Raw genomic sequence first — 27567 nt, forward strand, 5'->3', positions numbered from 1 at the left:
TCCAGCTCCGCTGTGACTTTGGCGATTGTGGTCTTGAAGGGAAGACCTCTCATGACTAGGTGTATTGGGTTATCCTTTACCGTTGAGTATGTGTAGTACCCCCAGTTTCTCTTTTCGAGTTCTCTGGTGGCCTTCTCATAATCCTCCAACGTTCTGGTGTGCAGCCGGTACGTATCAATCCCCGCCGACTTGAACTGAAATGGCGCGGTGGCGACTGCGCTGACGGCCTCCTGGAGTATGTCGTACATCTCTTCGCAATGCACTATGATCGGTGGTGGTTTCGATGTTTGCCTGGCGGGCGGTGGCGGGTGTGGCTGTGTCTCTCTGTCAGATGTCTGCAACACCTGGAACGCGTTGTTGGTTGGTGTTGCCGGTGCTGCTGCGGTTCTTAGTTGTCTGGCCGGAACGGTGTGGGTGGCTCTTGTGAAGCCTTCCTCGTCTGTGGTGGCTTTTGCACGTTTGTCCCTAGTTGTGGGGGCGGTGGAGGTGCAGGCGGTTGGGGAGTCGTCCTTCTTCCTCTTCCTCTTCCTTGACTCCTCCTCGAAGTCCATCTGCTGCTGGGGTTCTGGATCTTCGGGTGTTGATGCTGCATCGGTTGTCCTTGCGGTAGCAGGCGCTGCTGCAGGCGTGAGGTCGGCTGCTGTGGTTTGCGGCATGTCTCTTGGACTGCCGCGGCTGGTAGACCTCCTGCTTGCGGTTGTGGATGCTGCGTCTCTCAGCGCCACCTGGAATTCCGCCTGGTCTTCCAGGTAGTCGCGGGAAGAAGGTGGCGGTGGCCCCTGGCGGGAGTTTGGCGTTGGCGTTGGTGTTCGTGTTCGTGTGCGTGGGTCCATATTCATTTCGTGTCAGAAGTGGGGAGAAAGATGACAGATTGCTAAACGAGTGAGCGCGGACTTGTCCCACACGAAGGGGGCCCTGACTCACGATATGCCCTAGCGATCACTAGGCGCAATAGCGATTGATTCTGATCAATCCCTATTGCAGGCCGGAAGAGAGTTTGTGTGCAAGCACACAGGAGCTGCGAGTCTGTTGACTCTTGTACGACAATTTTGCTTTTTCGTCTCCGCTGTAGCGGGTAGACGAAGTCTTCTGTTCGCCTGCTCTCGAAGTTCTCGGCGGTCTTCGGGTCTTCCGGCGGCGAGCGTTAATCAACAATTTAGTAAGAAATTTTAATTTTTAAAGGACTATATCCAAATGTACTTAAGAAGATTTACATCTACTATAAATGTTTGCGGCTAAACTTAAATAAAAAATATTTGAGGTGCCAAAATTGTCAACCTTAGTTTCAGATCAGTTTTGGGATGTCACTTTTAGGTGCAATTAAAAGGTTTCTTTTACGATAGCGTATACTATCAGTTTAACAAACAATGATATTTTAGGTGATAGTTGCGATTCTGAAGCTTCAGAAAATTATTTTAGAACTCACAATTATTCATTAGTACGGCCATAATATTGGAAGGTAGAAAAAAGCTATCTTAACGTGACAACAATAACGATACTTTTGTGAGGCTTGAAAGACTTCTTAATTTTTACATTAAAGGCTGATTCGCATCACACTTTGCACAGGCTTTGGACCGTGAAAATGATAAATGACCATCTACCATTATGGCGTGTGTAAAATCAGCCTAAACACGCTAAATTAATGTACACTCTAGTTACAATTACAACTTAATATTAGCTCCGATAGTGCTGCTTCAGTGTTTTAACAATTTTATCTCAGTAACCTGCGAGGACTCAGTGGTCTTCATAGTTTTTAATACATTATTTTTAACGTATTTTAGTCCAGTGTTTGAATATGGGCAATTGCTTTCAAGCAAGGCCTAATGTTGCCAGTCTCTTCAAAATTCTTTACGATTGTCTCTATCCTGTCGTCCAGCTTCAAGTACTTCTTCTTCCTCTTCTTACCTTCAAGATTCATTTCCAATTCCATGTACATGCAGTTTGTGAACTCTGCTTCCTTTTTCAAATAGTTTATTTTAGGGTAAGGGTTTCCAATAATACTATTCATTTTTTTGTGCTACCCTTCAACAACATTCGTCGTTCGGTGCCTTTTTCCGTAACAGTCCCACATTTCTATTGCGATATCCTCATTCTCCAGCCAGTTATCTACAAAGTAGTCAAAAAATTGAGAGAACCTTCTTTTATTAGGAGCTCCTGCATGGATCTCAATCCATCCATTGCTTACGTCCTCCGGTTTTACAACTGTCAGCGCTGCACACATGCTGACATGAAGTCTTATATCCTCGTTCTAGCGGTATTCCTCAGTTAGACCGAGAACTCAAATTCTTCTCCATAAACTCTTCTTCATATGGAAATAGAATCCATTTATTTCAGTTGTGGGGGAAAAACTCTACGAATGGCCGATATCGCAGATGCCTCAAAGTCCACCTTTACTTGTTTAGGACACCACTCAGAGAGTGCCTGTTTCATCAGACGAAACAGACGAATATGTATGTCTTTCTTCTTATTAGGGAGCAGTGCAAATACAGTAGGAAGAATGTTTGTTTCTTTAAACGGGCCTCCTAAGTCTACGTGTATGGTGTAGATCTGTGCAAACTGCTTGTTGCATCTCTTAAATTTTTCATCCATAAAAAAATGGGAACATGTTTTTAAACTTTCTTTTCCTTTGCTTCCACCAAAAATCATTCTCACCTCTAATCTATCGTCTTCCAGAAGAAAACTACTGCCACCTCCCATTTTTAATAGATCTTCATGAAGATCAATTTCATAAGAGTTCTTAGGCTCTTGTTGGTTCCCCCGCTCTTGACTCCGTCGACGACGCATGGTTCTCTTCGTAGATTCTGAATTAGGCATCACTGTAACAAAATCATAAACTTTATTATGCTGATTTCCCATTTCATCCGCATATATCTCCGATAACTGTGTAGTTTCTTCTCGAGACCTTCTCTTCGCTCGTTCCACTTGCTTTCTCACTTTCAGAGCTGCATCGTCAGGTGGTCCACAGAGATGTTATAATACTTTCGACGCTTCTCCGTTCCTCGAAAGCAGCTTTGCCTTGGAATAATCCGCTTTTCGGCGTACGCACATCCATGTAACAACGCCTTCTTTAGATTCCCTCTGTTTAAGAAACGCGTAACCTTTCTAATGAGCAGGAGGCCTGCCCTTGTTCGTTGTAATAACTTGCATACTGATGGTCACGTTAGGAACTTCGAAAGCAAACTGGCGGGCGGGCGGGCGGGTGAGGAGGAGGAGGAGGAGGAGGAGGAGGGGGGGGGAGGGAGACAAGGGACCGAACCCTTCGGAGCAGGTAAAACCGTGGCAAATGTCCGGCGTGGCAACTATCCGTACACCGGCCCGGATTACAGCCGCGTCATTGCTCGCATCCATGGCTTCCATTTCCTGTGCCCAATTCCCAGTGAGAGTGGGCTCTGTCAAAAGTGCTCCTGCGTTTCCTTGAACAAGGGTATCCGCCAAGACATATCTGCTCAACTTGTCAACATCCTCCCGTTGTGGACTCGCAGGGGGAAACACTGTAGCGTTAATGTCCATCCGACCTGACTCGGGTAGACAAAATTCAGGGGGTTCAGAGGTATCCTGACTCATTTGGCGTCCAATTCTTTTCGCTTTGTCGAAGAGCTGTGGGAGCGAGCTGATTTGCTCCTTAATGAGCAAGTCTTCGCTTCTTTTTTGAGGACTTACCTTTGGGGTTCGCGGTAGCATTTACATCCGAGGTGGACTGTTTGCTCGGTGATTGATCCGTTATGGACACAGCATCTGTCTCATCCTCGGTACCAGTGGCATGAACTGCTTTGGAATCATCCGCTGTTACCTCCATCTCCGCGTGTGACAGCGCTGGTTTCGCGTCAGCACTCGGTTCCATGACCTTATCAGTCGGAACATCGTTCATACGTGGGGCGTCAATTGGCGGGATCGCGGGTGCGAGTCCCGACGTCGCGGAAGCGTATGTCAATGGCAGTGTCGTCGTCACAGGGGGGCTGGCAGCCTCACCGACAGGTGTCTGCGCCACGCGTCGTTCAATACATTCACAGCGCACATGGCTGGGCGCCCCACAGCCGGCACACGCTCTTGGCTGCCTATCATATATGACAATTCTGTAGGTCGATCTTAACCTGCTTGACACCGTTAAGCACCGAGAATTTGTGTGCTTTGGACCACCGCTCCGCAAAAGTATTAATAACCCTCCAGTAAGGTGTTAATACAGAGTTTATTTGCGCTGCTGAACTTTCAATCGGAAGTTCAAAAATACGTGCCTTTCGGATGCCCAGTATAGCATGCGTAATGGTTACGTCGCTGACGGTACCATGTCTGTTTAAACTTCAGAACACCTCCACTAGATTCCACAACTCTGTCGCACATTTCATAGGACGTTAATTTCACATAAACGACACTAGCCACGATAGAGAAATTTATCCCCACAATTTCATCAAAGGTAATCTTAGCCGTTTCCTCCAACCATGCCTCGACTTAAAAAAAAACTAGGTTTCGAAAAGTTCATATCAAATGTGAACTTCAGGGTATCTTTTCTATTAGTCGGATTCATCATTCCATATCTGTCGTACAGAACTTAACAAATACAATGAAGCAGACGCTGTAAGCACGCGACTAACCGCCTGACATAAACACTTCCTGCCACAGCGCCCCGGCCTCGGAGGTCCGCACACCAACGCTGCCGCAGGCAGACTGCGACTGAGCTATACCGCCTGTCACAATCTTTCTATTCCGATAACTTAAGGAAAAATATTATAATCAGCCTTGCTAAAGACGTCTAATCAAGCTAAACATTGCGTAATCACTATCTCTCAGATATTAGCGTTAAACGATATAAATAAGAAGAATACTAGGCGGAGAAAGTACGAGTTTTTTTAATTTTCTGACTAACCGTCACACCATTTTCTTTTTTTTTTATCGTTACGCCATTTTTTCTCTAACGAACTGAGCGATTTTTTTTCGTAGTCCGACGCGTTATCCGTTGCGCCATATATTTGATTGTTTATTTTCTACTATTGCATATGTTCGGTGAAAGTTTGTTACGTTCGTGCAGTGTACCTTGCAGATTTGGGCTTCGCCGCAGGAGCGGTGGGGCGTATTGGCGACACGGCTGATGCTTCGAGGCCGTCCACTCACCTACATCTGCAGGTAATAACAATTACACTGCAGGTATCTGTGAATGGATAGTAATATCTAATTCCAAGAACAGTGGGGATCAGGCGTCCTACCTTATCCCCATCCTATTAAAAATTATTTTAAGTTGATTGCCGAACTGCTTTGTATGGGCTACATAGTGGCACGTGTTTTCATATTCCATTCTCATGTGGACCATGAAGTCCGTAAGACCGTCTCCTTCGAGGTGATTGAAAAAATAACTAGTATATTGATCAGTTAGCCGCATAACAGCATTATTTTTCCATTTTGGGTAGAACGTGTCTTCAGCTCTGTACAGTAGTTTCGTGTGAACATGATCGGCAAAGGTTCTGGTAAGGAGTGCTGTCTTGTGTTGCAGCCAGTTCCAGGCCTGAATCCGGTCTCCGCACGTAAACCGGTGTAGAACAGTGTCCACTAGATGACAACGAAGGCAGAGGTCCGTGTCACTCAGTCCTATGGAATAAAGCCTTTCATTGGTGCTAATGAGTTTGTTGACTGTCTTGCAGAACGCTGATTTAATCTTCGAAGAATGGACACTGCAGTTTATATTCTTGCAGAGTGCATCCCAGTTAACTCCACTGTACTTAAATTCAATTTTGTTCCGTCCTTCTCGTTTTGTGACATATCTTAAAATATTCTTTGTAGTTAAATACCTCTATTGTCTGAGTTTATGGCTCAGATAACTCCTTCAATGTAATACTCACGGATATGTTTTAATTGAAAACTTACGTTTTGAACAGTTATGCCGTTGCTTTATTTTTGATGTCAGTCAGTCCTAGTCCCCCGTGTGTTGGGTCTAACGTTGCAGTCTTAGCAGCGACTCAGAAGAGTTCACCTTTCCATAGAAAGGACGTCGTCTTTGACAGTATTGACTTCGCTGTGAGCTTCGGGATAAGAAAGACCTGCGCTATGTAATACGCTTTGGACAAGATGTACGTATTTCTAAATTTGACCCTCTGGTACTGATCCAAACTTCGAAGGTTATGTTCAAGCAGCGCTCTCTGAATTTTTTGAGTTACTCTCGCCAATTTTTTATCATCTGTAAAGGAAGGGCAGTCAGCACAGTGCCAAGAGCCTCGTGTTCCGCAGCTTTCTGAGCCCATCCGAGTTTGTCTTTCAGGCCCCCTTAAACTTAAAAGTTTGTTTTCAGATTCATTCATTCTCGCACCTGACGCAGAACAATATTTAGTCAGTGCCGCCATGAGACGGGCCACATCCTCTCTGTTCCGGACTACTATCCCGACGTCATCCGCATAGGCACCAACTACAGTTTTCATCCCCGAGACGGTAATACCCCTCAGTTCAGCTTGTAGCTGTCGCAACGAAGGTTCCAGAGAGATGACGAAAAGTAACATCGACAAGAGACTACCTTGAGGCACTCAACTGGAAATGCGTATCTGCTCACTGAGTTGGCCGTTGACAGATGCTTAAGTAGACACGCCCATGGCAACTTTTCTGATGACAGCAAGAGAGTTCGCCATGAATCCTAAGCTTTGCATCGTTTCGAGAAAGTACTTGTGGTCGACCTGGTCGAAAGCTTTGTAAAAATGTAGAAAAAGAAGACCACAGTCAGTAGTACTGGCAGATGTCTCTGTATTGGGCTGCAGTTTGGAGTATTGTCCGTCTATAGGCACAAGTTTGATGTTGGCAGATTAATTTGTCCGTGAGCGGTATGAGACGCGTTTTCACTGCTCGTGCAATAATTTTGTAGTCTGAGTTGAGGAGAGAATTGACCGAAGGTTGTTGATATTCTGACAGCCTCTGTTTTTCGGGATCAGAACAATTTTACATTACTTGAATGCTGCGGGGATACACTGTCCCTGCAACACTTAGTTCACAATTGCAGTCATCGTCTCTCGTATAAAATCCCAGTATCGTTTATTAACCTCGATAGGAAGACCGTCGGGACCAGGTGATTTTTTTTTGTGGGAAAACTGCGGATAATTTCGAAGACTTCTTGGTTAGTAAAAAAGGGAGAAATCTGGCTTCCAAACTAACTAGAGAAGAACAAAGTGCCAAACAGTTCATCATACTGGTCTTCATGCGAGTCGCTCAATTCATGCAAGTCCCGGTAATAGATATATAGTTCTCGAATGATATAGTTGAGTGTGGTGAGAATGGTACCGTCGACCAGTTTAAGTTCATCCATGAAGGTCCTGCGTCGGTTTTTTCTGTGTTCAATTAAGTGATATAATGACACTGATTTATCCTCACTGACTGATTTTGATTTTGGTTTGAGTTTGAGTTCTTCCAGTTCTTGTCCATTTTTATGAGTTTCGCCTTAACCTTCTTAATCTCCGGCAAACGATTCACAATACCATCTATCTGATCATATAACACTCGTGGAACACTGTAATAAAATTCCATTGTTCGTTTAACTTCGTGAGATCGCTGTATATTAAAATACATACTTACTTTGCGTAATTTCGGCTTCGCCCTGATAGTCCACCAGTCCAAAACACTGGGATAATTTGGAAGAGAGCGCAGACACAGTTCTCTTGCACGAGTGAGAGCATCCTCGAGTTTTTTCTCCACTAAAACAGTAGCGTTCATACACTACTGGCCCCGAAATCAGCGAGTAGGTTGACGGTCTAACTTGATACAGTCAGTGATGCTGCTGTGGTCGGAAAAGCTCGCTGAGATGGTTTCTACATTTAACAAATGTGTCTCCAGGATCTCTGACACACAGATTCTATCGATTCTGCTGGAGGAATTGTGGGCTACATAAGTGTATCTGTAAGTGTGTCGGATAGTAGACATAAAAGTTTTCTGGGTATGTTACCGCGTCATAATGTAAAAAATTAAATAAAAAAACTACTACTGCTGGAGAAAAACCAACGTTTCGGCCACGATTGCAGCGGCCTTCTTCTGGGTCTAATGGTGTGTTCTAGCTAAGCAGTGTCCTTCATATTTTGTTATTAGTGTTGCCTTTACGTCATAATTTTAAAAAGGTAGTTAGTTTCCTTGGTCACTTAAGGGAGAAGGAGAGGGAACTTAATTTTAATAGGTTGTTGCGATGGATGGAGAAAGTGACCTCCGTTGTCTATTGGCTCTTGTGTTATGTACCATGATTGGTGGTCACCGTCGAATGAGAAGTTGGATGCTGTTTACCAACTGCTGAACGTCGGCCGCGAGGGGGCAGTTACTCACCGGTAGCGCTCGTGCCCCGTGTTGACGTTGACAGTGCGGTCTGTTGGGCTCTCGTTGCTGGCAGCCAAGATGGGACAAGCCTGAGTCCATCCTCCCTGTTCACGTTATTAGGATGTCTAAGTATTTCGATGGCCTCTCTAATTTTGCGTTTCGTCATAATTGGCTGCTTGGTCAACACACAGGCTTCGCTGAATTTTATTTCTTTTCCGCAGTCTTGCTGATGTTCTGCCACTGAGGATTTGTTGTGTTGCCCTAGACAGATATAACGCTCGTGTTCACGAATGCGCGTTGCTATTGGCCTACCAGTCTCGCCGATGTATGCCTCTCCACATTCGCATTCCACCTTGTAAACGCCTGCAGTGTGTAATGCATCCACCTTGTCCTTAGTGGAGCCTAGCACGTCCTGTATCCTACGACCACTATAGAAGACAGGCTGCACCCCAACGCGACGAAGGTGTTTGCCTATTCGGTCAGTGACATTTTTCACATACGGTAAGCGCACTGTTGGCTGCAATTTGTCTATTCCTTCATTATCTTTCTTACTCGTGTTCGTCGACAAGGCTGCGTTCGTCGACTTACGGCTGTAGCCATTGGCTAGAAACGTTGTGCGTAATATAAAGATCAGGTGTGATGTTTTGAGCATCACTTAGGCGCTGCGCACGGATTGCCAAAGAACGGATGACAGAGTTCTTCTGCGTGTGCCCTCCGTTCTCCTGTGCACTTCGACGTCTAGAAATAGGATAGCACCATTCTTCTCTACTTCGAGCGTGAACTGTATCTTCCCATGCATGTTGTTCAAATATTCGTGAAACATGTGTAGCTCCGTTTCACCATGAGGCCATATAGCGAACGTGTCGTCCACTTATCTGAACCAGCAACGTGGGCGTAAAGGAGCCAAACAGACGGCCGTTGGCCGGCCGGAGTGGCCGAGCGGTTCTAGACGCTTTAGTGTGGAACCGCGCGACCGCTACGGTCGCAGGTTCGAATCCTGCCTCGGGCATGGATGTGTTTGACGTCCTTCGGTTAGTTAGGTTTAAGTAGTTCTAGGGGACTGATGACCTCAGACATTAAGTCCCATAGTGCTCAAAGCCATTTGAATCATTTTTTGAACCGAGGGCCGTTGCTTCGAAGGCTTCCATGAATATGTCGACTGCCAGCGGAGATAGGGGAGACCCCATTGCTACGCCGTCTGTCTGCTCGAAGTATTTTCATTGCCATTTGAAGTATGTTGAAGTCAGGCACAACTCAACCTGGTCGCATATGTCTGGTGGGACATGCTTCTGAAAGATGCGAATAGTTTCTTCTACTGGCACGTTCGTAAATAGTGATTTCACGTTAAAGCTGACCATGATGTCCCTAGGTAAAATTGTTTGTCCCTTTAGGCGTTCTATAAAGTGCGTCGAGTTCTTCACATAAGAGTTCCTCTTGTCAACCAGACGTCTTACTTTGCAGGCTAGGTACTTCGCCAAATTGTAAGTAGGCGAATTGATCCCATTCACTATTGGCCTCAAAGGACAACTTTCCCTACGTATCCTTGGAACACCGTAAATTCTTGGAGAGACTGGTGCTCTGGGAATAAGACCCTTGGCTGTGTCAGCGTCAATTCTCGAGTCCTTAATCGCGCCCTGCGTCTTTCGAATTACCTTCGCCATAGGGTCCGCCCTTAGTTCTTTGTAGATGGGAGCATTTAATAATTATTTCATGTTGTCTTCGTACTGCAAGGTGTCTAAGATGACAGTAGCATTGCCTTTGTCTGCTGTTAATATCACAATTTCGTCGTTGTTCCACAGTTCCCTGATAGCTGATCTTTCCTCTCTGTTAAGGTTGTGTTTCTGTGGCTTCGCACGTAGTAAAACTCGAACGGTTTCCTGTCTAATTTTCTCAGCTTCTATTACACATGTGTGCCGGAGTGCTGTTTCCACGGATTCGATAATTTCTTTCGCGGGAATCCTCTCAGGTGTGACCTCAAAGTTTAATCCTTCAGCTAGTGTTTCTGTAGCTGCGTTGCTGATAAGATGAGATGAAAGGTTCATCACTGTTCGAGATGTATCGGATACTTTGTTTCCCAAGCATCTTTCAGTTTCAGTGCATTAACAAGACGATGCAGTTCATAGGAATAATTAAAATTCGGAGACTGATCCTTGCGGTGTAAGTCGCATTTAAAATCACCCGCTATGATCAGTTGGTGGGGGGGTCTTTCCGAAGTAGGTAAATTATTTCCTCCTCAAAAAGATATGGATCTATCGGAAACATGCGAACGGCCAGAGGGTGCATACAAGTGAATGATGGTGACACCTAGAATGGTTACTCCTATTCCAGGGTTTCTACGCCAGTTACAGGAATACCGTCCCGTACTAAGACAGCCGTGCCGACACACATAACCAGGTATGGAAAAATCGGACATTGTTACGTCGTGTAAGAGAGCGATGTCTGTGCCCGATTCATACAGAAACTGTTTTAGCGCTGCAGTTTTCACTTCAGAACAAATACTATTAATGTTTAATGAAGTTATGGTATAAGCCTGTGACATAGGTGGGGACGACATATAGGCATAATATGACAAAACAGAAAATGAAATTTCGACACTGCGCGTGAGAGGCAAGAGTACCGCAGCTAAGTTAAACAATCATTTGATGTCAACATCAGTGTCGTACACCCTTTCTGCGGAAATTGAGGAACCTAGTGGTTCATCAGATTTGATTGGCCGATGGCTTGGTTCAACGCCATGCCTGACATAGTTGCCATCGGAATGGGGGACAGAGGTGGTTCTGTCGTTCGATTTTTGTACGTGTATCTCCTGTTTGAGGGTCTTCATTTTCGCTTGAGTTCTGGCAGGGATGAGATTCGGCTGTGGTTTCAATCTACGGCGCTGAGAATAACTGCGTCACTTGAGCTTTCAAATCCGCTTACCGTGGCAATGACATGGATTCACCAGAAGCGGCGTCAGACGATCCTTCGCTAGTTCCAGCCGCCGCCTGTTGAATAGGAGATGCTGCCGGACAGTCATTATTCGGGTGGTGTGTCATGGGGACTTACTCTGTTCCACTGTAACGCAATCCGACTTGCCCTACTGTATTAATAGTCAACAATCGATAATTCGGGACCGATAGTGTAAAGAGACGGCGGAACTGGATCAACATCAATTGCTGTCTGTTTGAATCTTTGTCCCATAACGAGTCTAACAGACTCCATTTCCTCTAGTTGCTGAGGTTCTTCAACCGCTAGAGGTTTCTCAGCGGACAAAGGGAGCTGCAAAGGGTCGGATTCGTCATCCGAAGACTCATCATTATCTATCCGTTGACGTGTGTTGGTTTGAGGTGCATGGCCGAGGTTTGCGAGCACAGGCTGGACTGCTGGACTGCTGGAGGGACCTGCGGGAATTCACTGCGTTCGGCAGCGTGGGCTTCCGCGGTAGCTACGGGGCTAGGTCCGGAAACAACCTGATCCATTTGTACTGTCATTACAACATCACTGAACGTGAGTTTGCTTCGTTGCTGCAAATTGTTTTTCAAAATAAACAGGCAACGTGGACAATCCTGCCTGAAATGACCACTTTCGTTACAGATGTAGCAGGCGAAAACCTGACCAGAATAAGATATCTAAGCCTTATACCCACATATCATTATAGGAGACGGAATGTTCATCTTAACCTGCATCTCCACTGATCTAACTCCGCTACAACACGCAAGCCTGTGTTGGCTGGACCACGTTTCATTACGAATACCTCAGACTCCACTATATTTAGACAGGACATCCGCTGGAAGATTAAAGACACGGACATTCTTAAATTCATCGTTAGCGTTAGAAACTGTACTTACAGTACCATCACGGTGAAGGAACTCGATTCGTTTTCCAAACTGCAGCAGCAGGCGCTCCATGACAACAGGATTCAGAAGCTTTACGTAGAAACATTATTGTTACAAGTCGTAATAAGCTGTATATACTTGGTCAGAAGTTAAACCAGCAACGTCCAAATCCAGTCATGAACTTCAATGGAATTCGGTTGGACATATCTGGTCGACTTGTCGAATTAAAAATTGAGAGCATTTTTTTCTCGGAAACATTTGAGACATTTTGCAATTAACCCACTGGGATTAACCGCCAACGATCATGAAAAGAACTCAATCACAAGCAATAGACACTAACACGTAGACGTCAACACACTTCAAACACAAACAATTAAACACCACTAGCAGAGCGAAGCAGTAAACGGGTCTTCACTGCACTGCTCAAGCGGAACTATAATTTCATTCTGACCCCGACGCGATTTGAACACGCAGCCTTCTGATCTGGAGCCAGACGCGCTATCTTTGCGCCACAGAGTCGACGCTGCTTAGATCTTGTCATGAATAGCTTCCTTGAACACTCACTGTACCGTTCAAATCTAAGAAATAACGACAGTAGGATCCACGAGAGACTCGTCCCAGATGTACTTGCTCTGGCGGGGGTGTAACTCAGTGGTAGAGTGTCTGCTTCGCATGCAGAAAGTCCTGGGTTCAAATCCCAACCCCTCTGATTTTTGTTTCTTCGTTCAGCAGTACATGGAAACTTACGCCTATCACCATATTCTATAAAATTCAGCGTACAACATTCTTCCCCCAAGCAAGCGGATTTGGTACAGTTCGACCTCATAGCGGGAGGACGATGACCTGCAAGACCCTGGGCTGCGATCCCCCCCATTGAAATGTTGCTCCAAAGCCTTCGGTATAGCGTGCGGAGTGCATCTCAAACATGTATTTGCAACTCATAGCGACAATCTTATTCATTTTTTTTCCCGTGATACTGAAAAATGAAGGGGGCACCCGGGATTGAACCGGGATCTCTCGATCTGCAGTCGAATGCTCTACGACTGAGCTGTACTCCCTTTTACAATCTTTCTATTCGGAAAACGTAGGGAAAAATATTATACTCAGCCTTGCTAAAGACGTCTAATCGAGGAAAATATTGCGTAATCATTATCTCTCAGATATTAGCGTTACGTCTGGAGAAAGTGCGAGTCGGCCCCTTCACCTTAATGTCAGAATGCGAAAATTGCACTAGTAGCCTTTTTCAAGCAGGTTCTGTTCGTCCGTTCTCTGTAGTCGTTTGTCAATTTAATCAAATACCATACTCGCCTGTGGCTTTCGTAAGCGAAAATTTCATTGTGACCCCGACGTGATTTTCTTTTTTTGCTTTTTTTTTATGAGAGTAGGGCTGACAGGGGCAGCGACATAAGAAGGAAGAAATGAAGGGAAGCCAACAGCACCCGGTGTTCCCAGGCGGTCACCCAACCAAGTACTAACCGGGCCCGATGTCGCTTAACTTCGGTGATCGGACGCCAACCAGTATATTTTTTCTTTTTTTATCGGTGCATTTCCTTCCTTTTACCACTGTATTTATTTTTATTTTTTTACCAGTGTATTTTTTTCGAGAAGGAGAAACTTAAACAGGAACCATGAAGCTCGTCATGCTTCAAAAACGAGAACTTAAAACACTACCACGCATGCCAACCAGGAATTTAAGGGGTGACATCCATGTTCGGCAAGTGTCTTGCTGGGTAGAAACATTAAGGAATTTGTATTGCATAATTTTGATTTTTTTTGTTTCATTTCCCTTTTATTCTAAAACGAAAAAAGTAAAAAAAAACATGATCGGAAAAAATAAGCAACATAAAACTTCGCTACTTGAGGTGTCTCCAAACCGCTGTAAAGTTCCGCATCGGCAGAAATTCAAAATGGATGGAGAACAAGCACGAGACAAAAATCATGATCACTTCACTACACAAAAGAGAGAAAACACAAACAATCACTGCCACAAAACTAAAACTTAAACATCATGCAATGAGCTAGTCACGCTGATGAACAGGTTGTGGCAGGACCAGAAACAAGCTACGAAAGTATCCACTCTTGGAAAACAAAGAAAAACATATATCAAAGTCGCAGAACTTTCGCATAAGCATGATGTATTGCTACAGACAAATAATTCGCGAATTCTGCACGATAAGACCTCTTACTTTTTGTCTTCACAAAACTGACGGCTTTGCTTATTTGGCTTATCTTTGCGACTATCAGTTGCAGGCCAATCAGGGAATAGACAGTATGTCCAAATAGCCACACAGTAGTTTTATGCCTTGCACGTGGAAAATATTTAAAATTTGGGATGATAATAGTAGCAACGGAGATATTCGCCGGTACGGTCCTGTGGATCAGTGCCACCATGACTTGGCAAAGCGACCACACTTCGGAAACTGCCCGACACTGCAGTCTATGCTCCCTGTTATCAGACGCGCCAGACCCGCCACAATTGTGGGAGGCGAGAAGGTGAAAGTCTGCGAAGCGTCGATTAGTTGACAAGGTGTTATTCACCAGCTTATACCATAACGCCGAAACGTTGGTTGTCAACACGCTGTCGGTGATAGTCGCCCACACCTGTTTCCAGTTCACGGTGGGGGAGCGATCTTCCAACTTGTGAACTGGCGGCCGTCCCATCAGGTCAGCATAAAGACGCCGTGCTGTTTGATGTGGATCAATAGCCGTCCGTAAACCATAGCTCCGAGTAAAATAATATTCACGCACAAAGGACAAACGGTAAGGTATGTCGTCAACAGAAACAGGAGCACACTCAGTCGCCAGCCGATATGTTTCCAGTAAAGCAGCCGTGGTCCCACCCGGACAGTTAGCCAGCAATGCAGCTGAACGATTAACAAGCAACGCCGCACATTTGCGTTCAAAATTCACCAGTCGTAGGCCTCCCAGGGACCTGTCAAGCACACAGACCGACGCCCACACTTTATAAACCTCGTGACGCCAAAGCAGCCAATAGACGTAAAAATAGAACGAGCAAGTAGTTTCGGGATACTGAGCAGCTGCGCCACATATCACGCCCGCGAAAGAATGAACTTGTTGATCAGGTCAACTTTCTGCATGAGATTTAATCGTCGGGAAGCGTAAGTGCGACAAAGAACTCTAATACTTGTAAGAATTGTCCTCCAGTTCCGAGCCTGCATGTCCTGCGGCGACGCAGTAACATCAAGGCCCAACATGGTGTGATTGTAAAGAACGCGGAACCATGGTCTTCTTTCGTCAATACCATGTAGTCCGATTGGAAGGAGCACGGTTTTTCGTGCATTAATCCGGGCGCCAGAAGCTCGTTGATACCGTTCCAGTAAGTGCTGAGTCGCATCAACATCATCCGCATGCGCCACAAAAACGCCCACATCTTCTGCATAGGCTGCACATCGCCATGACACACGTCCAATTTGCACCCCGTGAAGCGTACCATCAAGAGCTCGCAGCAGTAGATCAATGGCAATCACGAAGAAAAATATTGATAACGGACAACCTTGCCAAACAGAACAACGTATTGGAAGAGGCGCGGTTGGCCAGCCATTATGACGGCCGGCCTAGCCCCCGTAAGTAAATTTCTTACCCCTTCCAGAAAATGGAGACCAAAACTCATGTGCGACATAACTTGAAGGAGGTAATCGTGGCTGACACGATCAAAAGCGTTGGCGAAGTCAGTGGATAAGATCCCTGCAGAGGTAACAGGTGACGCTGCCGAGTAGACGACGTCCCTATATGCAGAAGCCACGGTAAAGATGGTACGGCGCTGAACTCCACACGATTGGGGGGCAACAATAACTTCATCCATGACAGGTTTCAATTTGGCAGCCACACACCTCGCAACACTCTCATAGTCAGCATTTAATAATGTGATACGTCGCAGGTCTTCAACGCGACAGTCTCCTTTCTTCTTGGGAATAAGGACTACTCTACCAACCAAAAACCGGCTGGGTACAGCCACACCACGGACTTCATTAACCAACGTAGTGAGCGTGCCCCCAATGGTGTCCCAAACGGCGAGACAGAATTCAGTTGGTAGCCATCAGGTACTGGGGATTTCCCCTTTGCAGTGTGCGATTTGTGCTTTTACCAGTGGGGGGGGATGTCTTAGGGGTTAGTATAATTATATATGTTACTAGCTTGGACCGTGGCGTTACCCATGGTTAAACAGTTATTTATAAATAGATGTTAGTGCATACGCGTGAATAATGAGTTTCGGCATTATCAGAAAAACCACTTTGTGAGTTGTTTTAGTAAACCTTCAAATTTAGATCTCTCCTGAGTTGATCAGGAACCATCATGTCTCAGTTTTTCAAAAAGATGGACAAGAGAACTGTGACTTTCAAGAAAAGCTCGAACAGCATTAAATGAGGAAGCAACCCAACGTACGCGAAAAATACGGCCTAGTTTTAATAGCTGCGAGGATAATTCTTGTGAAACACTTTGTAGTAGTCTCTGATTTTTGGGACTTCGAGAAAACACAGAATATAAGGAATCTAAAAAAACCTGTATATGGTATACATCTGCTACATCATTCATAACATCGTGGACAGCTAATTCCATTTTGTGGTTAATACAATGAACGACAGTAGAGTGGCTACGCCTTTGTAAGGTGCAAGCATTGTTGAGACATACTTTTCAAGAGCTGCTAACAGTGTGCTGAAAATGCATTCTCCTGTCCCACTTTCTAATTCAACAATGTCTAAAAAATAATCGCAAGCAACTCCCTCAAAGGACAAACGTATAAATATTATTAAACAAGTTTTATTGGAAATCGTTGTACTTTCGTCCATCATGGTACTTAAGTTTGTACCCGATTCTACAAGGAAGTGAGCAAGATTCTCTTTCATTTCTTCTCCTACAAACATAATGATTCGGCATGCATGGTCAGAATGAAGCATATTACCGACTGATAAACCACTAAGCTTTTGTAGTTCGATTACTGCAGGATACGATTTGAATGATAATTTCTGTTTAGCTATTACATATACACATCTGAACAACGAAGCAGTTCGATTACTTTTTCTTGATACCGCTTTCCTGACAGCTTTGCACTTCAATGACACATTTTTCTAAACTTTTCTTTTATACTCACGATTTCTACGCACTTCATGTGTGATTTGCACTTCGCATGATTCCCGATTTTATCATTTAGTTTTTTGGCGTTATTAGCATAAAGACCAGCTAAAAACGCGTTATCGATACGCACACGTTCACCGCTTTCCACCTGAAGTTCACGAACTTGTGAACACACTGTGCATATTACTAAGTTTTTGTCATTTACGGACAGCCACGGCTTAGTCTTTTGACAGTTTTGAAAACGTGGTAAGACAACACAATTTCCTACTATAATCGCAAGAGTACTGCTACTCCCATTCCTATCTTGAGATTTGTCAGAGTTTTCAGTCACCGGAGATTTAGCCTCTTCCCCTGTATTAGCACCATTATTACCGTTTTCTTTTTTCGATTCAGTGTCTATTGTAACTCTTTTAGCACCACTGTGAGCATCCCGACTGTCAGAGTTTGTACACGTATCAGGTAATGCACTGCTCTTAAGAAAATCAGGAATTTTGCTTTGTTTTGAATGACATCCTGAAATTCCCTAGTTCTTACAGGCCCAGACGCACTCAACTCACTAAAGAAGCTACTGAAGCGGGAACGTTTGAAGATCGCCGTGTGTTTGGCGGACACGAGGCAACGAACGAACGACACCAATTAATTAGGAGTACGCGATGCTGGGGAGCCTGTGTTAAGCTCCACGCACGTGGTTCACGGCTAGCGAAGTCAGACTGTCCGATCCCGTCTGACTAGTACCGTTGCTCACTTCGCACTACTTTGTGCTTTCGTCCCAGGAGCGTTAGTCCGCGCCATACCGTTGCCAAAAGGTGCCCTAACAGTAAATTTTCGCACAGCTTCCGGGCCGGTCATCACCCTACGTCAGAGCCCGGAGTGGGAATTTCAGCCCAAATTTACGCCATGCTAAAGGCAGAAAACTGCAGGTATGTGCACAAAAACATCAAGCAAAAGAAAACCATAGCACGACACACCTCATCTAAGAATTTTATCAGATAAGGCATGTGGACGCATAATGAAATACCGCAATGATATATAAAAATAATTTTTGAAGTTTTACCGTGTGAGCGTCGGTGGCCGAACACAGCGTAACACCACAAGAACGCGAAATGACATTATCCTAATACAACGCGATACAATTCACGCATACAACTCTTTCTCAATTACTGCAGAAACGCGCGAAAATCAAGCTGGACCGCGAAACACCAACATGGAAGATTACACCTCCTATGATCAATAGTAAAAGGGACAAGAAAAAAGTCATGCATAGCTGAGGGAGAACGTAAAATAGCGCAAAAAATTAAAGTGCAAGCAAACAGCAACAAGAAAAAAAAGGGGAAACATGCGGAAACTTCCCCTCGTCATACCAGTAGATGCACAATATAATGGGGGAAAATACATGAAACGTATAACATTAGCAAACACATGACAAACACATCACTGCCACAGCAATACGATGGCAAAGACAGCAATGGCAAACTACAGTCATAAACCGTCTGTAGATAAAGGGCATTTCACAGCAAGAAAACACAATAAAAACACAGTAAAAGCACACGCATGTCTAAATATTGCTGCTAAGAAGAGCTAGCAAACGTACAGAAACTGTTCCTCAGAAGAACAATATGAGCACAAATTAATATGATAAAAAAAAGGCAAACGTATAACATCACAAAAGCACCTCGCTGCAATGTCAATATAGCGGCGTTGGCAGGAAGGCAAGCGGCGGTACGAAACTGTTTACCTATAAACAGACTTGTCATGGCAAGGGAGCACAGTAAATGAAAACACTTATTGCGAATCGTACGATACTCCGGCAAGCCGCAGTACAATTAAAGCAAATAGACAATGCACTGCCGCAACCCATAAATTACTATCCACGTGCAAGCCGCAGCGTGAGTTGTACAAACTTAACAGGCATGACAATCACAGGAAGGCATTACATCTACATCTACGTGCATTAATTCAACTACTGGTGACGTGGAGATAAAAATGTGTTACTTAAGCGCGGGAGGGGTCCGGAACCACCCCCGGCAATGGGGCTTCCTCCGGCGACTTCCACCACGCCTCATCGTCTACCTTACTGTCCCGTCCAACAACAGTCACATTCTCTGCCTGCTTCCATCGGCTCTGCGCGCGTGGAGGAGGTTGCACCCGACCCCGCACGCGTGCGCTGCCGCCACAACGTCTGCTCGCCGGCCTGCTCGCTCTTACGCTTCACAGGCATCTCACCCTTGTCACCCTGAGTGTCCAGGAACTGTCGCAAATGCGCAGCCTGCTCTTGGATACGCGTCTCCCTGTGATCCTTCGTGACACCCCCTGAACAAGACGACTGAGACTTTGATTCACTCCCGGTCCCTGATAGGGGGATTGGCGAAGTGTCCCTCGATTTCTTCCCCTTTACTTTTCGCTAGCGTTGTTGCTTAGGTTGCATATTATTTTCCTTCGGAGGGGGCGGCGGAGGTAGACTCACCTCCACGTGTTCAGTAGCGGTAACAGAACTTTCCGCAATGATTTCTGTCTGAACGGTGGCCGGCCGTAAAGGATTGGATTCCGTCACAGACTCGTAAACAACATCCATCACATCAGTCACCGGTTCATTCGAAACAAGAAGGGGTGCGCCTACTTCAGGTTGCGTAACCGGCTGACTGCGCTGTGATACCGTGCCTCCGACAATGTCACTCAGAAGCGGTACAAATTAACCGGAACCGTCTACGGGGCGCTCACGCGGGAGCTGAACAGGTCGTGTACGAGAGCAGTTCTTACGTAAATGATCAGACGAATGACACACAGAGCGAATTTGCTGTTGCCCGATATAACTGATTTGTTTACGCACGCCCGCGATGATGAAGTACGACAGAATATGCTTTTTAAGATCAATTTTCACACTTCGCACGCCACTGCTGCTTGATAGCGGTACCCACTACATCACTTGTCATAACTAATGGACAGTACAGTGCCAAATGGAGACAAACACCGGGAAATGTAATCGTTCGGACACTCGGGTGTAACGTTAAACACTCTAACCTCTCGCACGCCATAACCGGATGGAATAATTTGAACGTCACTAACGCTGCCATCAAAATATTCGAATTTACGGATGATGGCAAACTTTACAATAAACTTCTCATAATTGTCGCCATTGGTGAACTTGATAAATAACGAGTACAAAACAAAATCTAACTGAAACGTGTCGACCATTTCTTCCGGTAATGTAAACTCTTCAAATATACGTTCATGGATTTCAAAAGCAGTGGGCCACTTCGCACTCCTATCAAAAACGCACTGCGCGCTATTTGCCCTGTTACATATCGACATACTGTATTTACAGATTGTAGAACCGCAAACAGGAAACAGCCACGCGCCGACGTGCACGCGATGACTGCTCAGGCACGACTGTCAGCTAGACCCCCGGAGCGGAGCAACCCGCGCGCCCGAGGTCCAGCAGAGCGATTGCCGAATTGGCGGGCCCGCCGCCGCGTAGGTGAGACACACAACACAGCTGCTCGTTGCACCTCCTGTCGCTGACGCTGCACAGGCGAGGGTGGACTCCCGACGTGATTAGGAAGTTCTAGCGCTGGTGCGCTTCGCCTTCCTCGTGGCGGTGTGGGTCGTGGCGGTATGGAATGGCATGACGGTGTGCATATGCATTTTTTGTGTTTTTTGGATTTGAGCTAAGATGAAAGGATAGTCAGAGGAGACAGGCCGTTCGTTTTCCTCTTCTATTACTAAGTGGCTGGCCGGTGGGTGTCGACAATGAGTCCCGCCCCGTCTCGTGATGACCTCTCGTGGTTGCGCTACTGGAGTTGGGAATGTTTGCGTTTTTGGCGTGCGATGTCTTCCCTGGCTGTCCTGGCCTCGGCGTCTTCATGCTTACTTCCAGTTTGTACTCTTCCTTCACCCATTCCTTGATGATGGCTAGCACTTCGGGGTGACCACCTCCTCCCAGATGTAACGCCGGTGGCCGGGGAAGTGCCGGCGGTGGGAGGGGAGGCTTGGGCTGGTCAGGGCATTCGCTTGGCGCGTGCAGCCTCCCACACTCGGCGGAAGGCGCATCTTGTCCCTGGTGTCCAGCGGAGGGCTGCGCGCGGCCGACCGGCGTATGGTCTGTGCGGGGTGTGGCAGTGTCGTGCTGGAGGGCGCCACTCCTAGCGATGTGCGTTTCCTCGCCTCGCCTCACACGAGATGTTTTCGTAATTCGCGGTGCATTGCCATCACGGTCCCGACTTTGAGCGACTGCTTGGGTCGTGGTCCATATGACAGCGCAGGCACGAAAAGCGTCTGCGGGAGGAGACGAGACGACTAAAGAATAAATTTATGATTACAATTTAATTTTGGAACTGTACAATGCTACAGAACCGTAGGCGCTGAAGTTTTTTTTTTATTTATTTATTTATTTTTTTTTTATTTTTTTGCGAGCCTCCCAACTCCCCTTATAGCCCAACCTTCAACCTTTTCGCTCTCTACAAAATACCTTCTACTGGCGAGCTTCTCGTGCTATAAAGTTGCTGTTGACTTCTTGAACTTGTTGACGCCCTCTAAGTGTTGCCTTCATCGGCGAGCTACTCTGCCGAGAACGTGTGCTGTTGGCTTCCTGTACGGAAATCAGAAAGAAAATGTATTCTCCAAACGTAGAGAATGGACGAAAATGAGTCCTCCTTCCAGATGGTGGTCCAAATAAGAGAAACAAAATAGGCTTCTAGACGCCGTATCATCTTGCCTCTTGCCGTGACAGTTACCCATAGTGACTACAACCTGACAAAGCAACCAACACCTGGCATCCGCCGAGAAAGTAAATCCACCGGAAAGAAAAATAAGTCCTATTCGGAAATGTCGCCGTCAATGGTCGACAGAAGTTCTGTTGAGAAGAAAACAAAACGTCGACTCACAGTAATAGGAAGGAATCCAACTTGCATGCACATACCAAATGAAGTAAAATTATTTTCCCGACACTGTCCCCTCAGTCGTCGTGGTATAAAAAATAACAAATAATAATCTACATGGAAAAAAAGAAGCAAATAAAAGAAAGGATAAATGAACTCTCACTGACAAAACACCATTCACATAACTGTAGAGCATTATACGTTTACGTTAATGTTCGGTCCATATAAACACAGCTTCACCAAAGTATAATTTCATCATTCGAAGAAAGGAAGTTCGTCGGTAATCAAAGTTCCGTCAAATCACCTTAATCAGTAGCAGTAGCATTAGCATTACTGCCAGATGAGAATACGGTAAACGTCAAAATTGGGTAGGCAGTCCTATGAAGTAAGCGACAATTTGGTAAATGCATGGTCCAAGGCAACATGCAAAAAATAGGCGAAAGTTATGATAAGCCGCTCGACCTTGGGCCTGATGGTGTTCCGCCCACAGGTAAAATAGAAAATCAGTCAATTTTAGGGGAAAAAATACAAAAAAATCGTGTTTCCCAGATTCCAAAGTGTGGCATTTCGTTTGGTGGCCGGATAAGGCACACACGGAGGCACAATGCCGTCCATGGCTGTCACATGTTGCCTGTCCATCCTGTTAATTAAACGAACCATACCACACGCAATATTCCAAACTACACGAAATTTTCGACACACGAATCGATATTCGATGGTATCCTCCTCAGGACACGAATCACATACTCCCGAAGAAATCAAGTCGATAGAGTGAAGTTTACCATTGGTCGGAAATGTACGGTTCACCACTTTATACTGCGTAGCATGAACGTTGGCCGGAATAGCGGCGGTGGCGAGGTTCCTCCACACTATCTTCCAGTCATGCTGAGGGAGCCGATACTCCCATATATTCATTTATTCCTGGCTGGCGGTCCTCGAAGAGCGCGAATAATATCACTGGCACTGCACGCACAGACATCACCAAGCACAAGATAACTGAACTTCGTGCGCCCTTTTTATATTCACAACAACGTGTACGGAATGTGACCGACCGAGACCAACAAAAAATGGTTCAAATGGCTCTGAGCACTATGGGACTTAACTTCTGAGGTCATTAGTCCCCTATAACTTAGAACTAGTTAAACCTAACTAACCTAAGGACATCACACACATCCATGCCCGAGGAAGGATTCGAACCTGCGACCGTAGCGGTCTCGTGGTTCCAGACTGCAGCGCCTAGAACCGCACGGTCACTTCGGCCGGCCGACCGAGACCGGAGCAATCACTCATGGTCGACGATATTGATGGAACAAGGCAGCCGTTGGACTGCACGACCACTTGTCAATCACCACGGTAGTCCGCTTCACGAAGAGCGCCGCGCACTTCTGGTGCGAAAATCAACTACACCCACCCACCCAGCCCCCCCCCCCCCTCCTTCGTCAGGCTCAAGGTACAGGTTGCCAGGCAGACCTTAAAAATGTCTCCCTTCCACAGCAGCCAATAGACCGCCTGTTGAAAGGCCCGTTCCAATTCTTTTGGCACCGGTATGACTTGTGCCAGATACCACGCTTTGGCCAAAATATGCGTGTTGATAATAGCCACCTTCTGACGGAGCGCCACATTCCTGGATGCATACAGCTTTGCAACAGCTCGAATCTTACACAGCGTGGACCGCCCGGTTACAGCTTCCATGATCTCCGGATTGTCAGTCAGAATGACACAAAGTACTGTTTGCCGTTGCTTAACACAGAACCAATCGCCGTGAATATTGTTTTACTTCCTCTTACGCCTCGACTGCGCAGTTTTCTGAGTATTAACTATAGCCCCCGTTGCCCTCTCAGACCGTTGCAAAAAACTATGCAGTCTGTCAATGTCCTCTGGCTGATCAAGGAACACTCAGAGGTCGTCAGCATACGCTCTGCAGATCAGCTGATGGTCACCGATGCAAATTCCCCGGCATTCCTGGGCGATACAGCGGAGGAGCGGATCCAACGCCAAGGCGTAGAGTGACTTGGACAAACGGCAGCCCTGACGGACGGAACGGCTAATGGGTATCACACGACTGGGAATACCGTTGATGACTACTCGGGACGTGGCATTCCACAAAATATTGTGCACCATCTTTGCTATTTTAGTGCCAAATCCCAACCCGACCATCACTTGCCGCAGATAAGCGTGACTGATCCGATCAAAGGCATTTTTGAAATCGATCAGCAATATCGCAGTCATTCGGAGCCTGTGGCATTTAACATAGCCGATGCAATCCCGATACGCCAGAACGGCATCGAAAACGTTTCGGTCTTTCACAGCAGAAGTCTGATGCTTAGATACGACCTTCGACATAACGTCCTTCATTCTGTGCGTGACACACCGCGCCATGATCTTACAGTCAGCGTTCAGTAATGTTAAGGGGCGAACACTGTCGATATTTGGCGTTGCGTTCGATTTCGGGAGTAGTGCAATGCGCCCTTCGGCAAACTCCGCCGGAATATCAATGCCGTTATGGATGTCATTCATGATTTAAGTGACATTTTAATTGCAAAGACGAAAAAACTTTAAATAAAATTCTGCGGGGATCCCGTCCAGTCCAGGGAATCTGCGCCTAGGACTCTGTTTCACAACGGCATCTAAATCGTCGAAAGTAAAAGGTTCATTTAGATCGGCTCTTTCCTCTCGCGTTAAAACATGTGGTATCCTCTGCAAAAAATCGCGTGACGCACCGGGGTCGACGTCCACTTGTTGAAAGAGCGTTGCAAATTGCGCATGAACTTCCCGCTCAATTTCCGCCCTATCGGAAGTCGATGTTCCATTCTGTGTGATCCATTTGCGTATGGCCAACCTCTCGCGCCGTTGTCGCTCCCTGTTCTGGTGGTAAAGAGAGATCGGTTCCCCTTCCACGTCACCTACAGGTTGGCTCCGCGTGACTGTCCCAACACCCTTCCGTCGAAGATCATCGAGGATCTTTGCTTTAAATTGATTAAAAACTGGAAGCAGATTAGGAGACGTTGTGACCCGCTGAGCGAGATCCTTCAAACAGGTCTGGTAGAAGCGTGCCGTTGACCTACGCCAATGCGCCGCATCTCGACTAAAATCGATTTAAAAACGCCTCATAGCCGGCTTTGCAACCTTCACCCACCACCCGATGGTACTGCCGTCGAATGTCCACAGAGCGTGTAAGAGTCTGGGGACCTGCCAAGAGGGGAAGAAGGGGGAGTGGGAGGGAGAGGCGTGAGCAAGGATGCCAATGGCGGAGGAGACGGAAGTAGGAGATGAAGGAAGGGCTGGAGGGGAAGCCCGGGGGAAGAGTGGGGAGAAAGGGAGGAGGGAGGGAGGGTGCCCAAAGGAACAAACACAGGAAGAGGGAGGGAGGATCAAAGTTGGTAGGAGGGGTAGATGGAGGGGAGGAGGGCATCATCATGGAGGGGAGCTGGTGGAAGCCACCTTGGGAGAGGGTAAGAAGGGTGGAGAGATGGAGAGCAGGTGGGACATGGGAATACATGTGCGGCAGCAGGTGGGGGTGGGAGAAGATGGGGGGAGACAAGCGAGTGAGGAGGATCGAGTTTGTGGGAGATATAGACGATCCGTATCCTTTCAAGGAAAAGGAGAAGGTGGGGGAATAAATGATGTCGTACAGGATCCGCATGGGGGAGGTGAGACGGATGCGATAGGCGAGGTGGAGGGCATGGCATTCAAAGATCTGAAGGGATTTGTAAAAGGTAGGGGGGGCGGAGATCCAGGCAGGATGGGTGTAACAGAGGATAGAGCGGATGAGGGATTTATAGGTGTGGAGTATGGTGGAGGGGTCCAGACCCCACATATGGCCGGAAAGGAGCTTGAGGAGATGGAGCCGGGAGCGTGCCTTGGCTTGGCTTGGATTGTTCGGAGATGGGGGGGGGGGGGTCCAGGAGAGGCGACGGTCGAGGGTGAAACCAAGGTACTTAAGGGCGGGGGTGAGGGCGATAGGACGGCCATAGATGGTGATGTAGAAATCGAGGAGACGGAAGGAAGGGGTGGTTTTGCCTACAATGATCGCCTGAGATTTGGAAGGATTGACCTTAAGCAACCACTGGTTGCACCAAGCAGTGAACCAGTCAATATGGGATTGGAGAAGTTCTTGGGAGCGCTGCAGGGTGGGGGCAAGGGCAAGGAAGGTGGTGTCATCGGCGAACTGGAGAAGGTGGATGGGGGGCGTGAAGGCGGCGGCATGTCTGCTGTATACATGAGGTACAGAAGAGGGGAGAGGACGGAACTCTGGGGCACACTGGCAGAGGGGGAAAAAGGTGTAGGAATCCATGTTGTGGATGGTGACGTAGGAAAGATGGTGTGAAAGAAAGGAGCCGATCAGACAGATGTAGGTGATAGGAAGGGTGAAGGTTTGGAGCTTGACAAGGAGACCGGAATGCCACACACGGTCATAGGCTCATTCAAGGTCAAGGGAGAGGAAGATAGCGGAACGACGGGAATTAAGTTGTTCGGAGAGGACATGAGTGAGGTGAAAGAGAAGGTCATCAGAAGAGGAGGACAGCCGAAAGCTACACTGGGTAAAGGGAAGGAGGCGGTGCTGGTGGAGATGTTGGTGGATGCGTCGGGTGAGGATGGATTCCAGGACCTTGCTGAAGAGCAAGGTAAGGCTGATGGGATGGTAGGAGGAGAGAGCGGACAGCGGTTTACCGGGTTTGAGGAACATCAGGATACAGGAAGTTTTCCACACGTCGAGGTAGTAGCCGGTGGACAGGACTACATTGTAGAGCCTGGCCACGGTGGAGAGGAAAGAGGCAGGAGCTTCGCGGAGGTGGCGTTAGGTGACACAATCGTGACCAGGAGTGGTGTTGCATTTAGTGTGAAGTGTAGCGATTAGATCCTCCGTAGTGATAGGTTCATTGAGTTCTGTGTGTGCAATGTTGTCCAAGTACTGGAAACCAGGTGCGACGGGAGGGACAGAGGTGTCAGTCCGATCGCGGACATCTGGGAAGAGGGTGTAATCGAACTGGGGATCGTCAGGGATGGTAAAGACATTGGAGAGGTAGGAGGCAAAGTGATTGGCGTTACTAATGGCGTCAGGGAAGGGTTGGTTGTCATGAAGGAGAGGATAGTAGGGAGGGGGATTAGATCCGGTAAGGCAGCAGAAGGCTGACCAATACTTGGACGAGTTTATAGGAAGGGTAGCGTTTAAACGGGTGCATGTCTGTCGCCAGTCCCGGCGTTTCTTAACCGCAAGCAAGTTACGGATGTGTCTCTGGAGTTGCCGGTGGCGTCGTAGTGTGTCCGGGTCATGCTTGCGGAGGAAGGCACGGTAGAGACGGCGGGGTTCACGGAGGAGGACGGCCTGTGGGGGTAAGGTAGGACGCTGGGGGTGGATGGCGACAGAAGGGATGTGAGCCTCCACAACCTCAGACAAGGTCTGCTGAAGAAAGGAGGTGGCATGGGTAATATCGTTGGGGTGGAGGTAGGTGAAGGTGTGGCCATCGACCTGGGTGGAGAGGGTATCCCGGTAGGCATTCCAGTCGGCGCGGGAATAA

General features: G+C 46.9%; 1 protein-coding gene across 1 annotated transcript in view; it reads right to left on the reverse strand.

Annotated features, from left to right (window-relative positions):
- Nucleotides 1-27567, reverse strand: part of LOC126176525 (uncharacterized) — a 188570-nt gene that overhangs the window by 145784 nt on the left and 15219 nt on the right. Inside the window, exons 3-5 of the mRNA XM_049923680.1 lie at nt 19250-19484; nt 15682-15826; nt 81-779 (exon numbers count right to left, since the gene is read on the reverse strand). Coding sequence (XP_049779637.1) covers nt 81-779; nt 15682-15826; nt 19250-19484 — 1079 coding nt within the window. The remainder of the gene's footprint in view (nt 1-80; nt 780-15681; nt 15827-19249; nt 19485-27567) is intronic.

This window comes from Schistocerca cancellata, chromosome 3 (genome assembly GCF_023864275.1).
Source record: "Schistocerca cancellata isolate TAMUIC-IGC-003103 chromosome 3, iqSchCanc2.1, whole genome shotgun sequence".
NCBI lineage: Eukaryota > Metazoa > Arthropoda > Insecta > Orthoptera > Acrididae > Schistocerca > Schistocerca cancellata.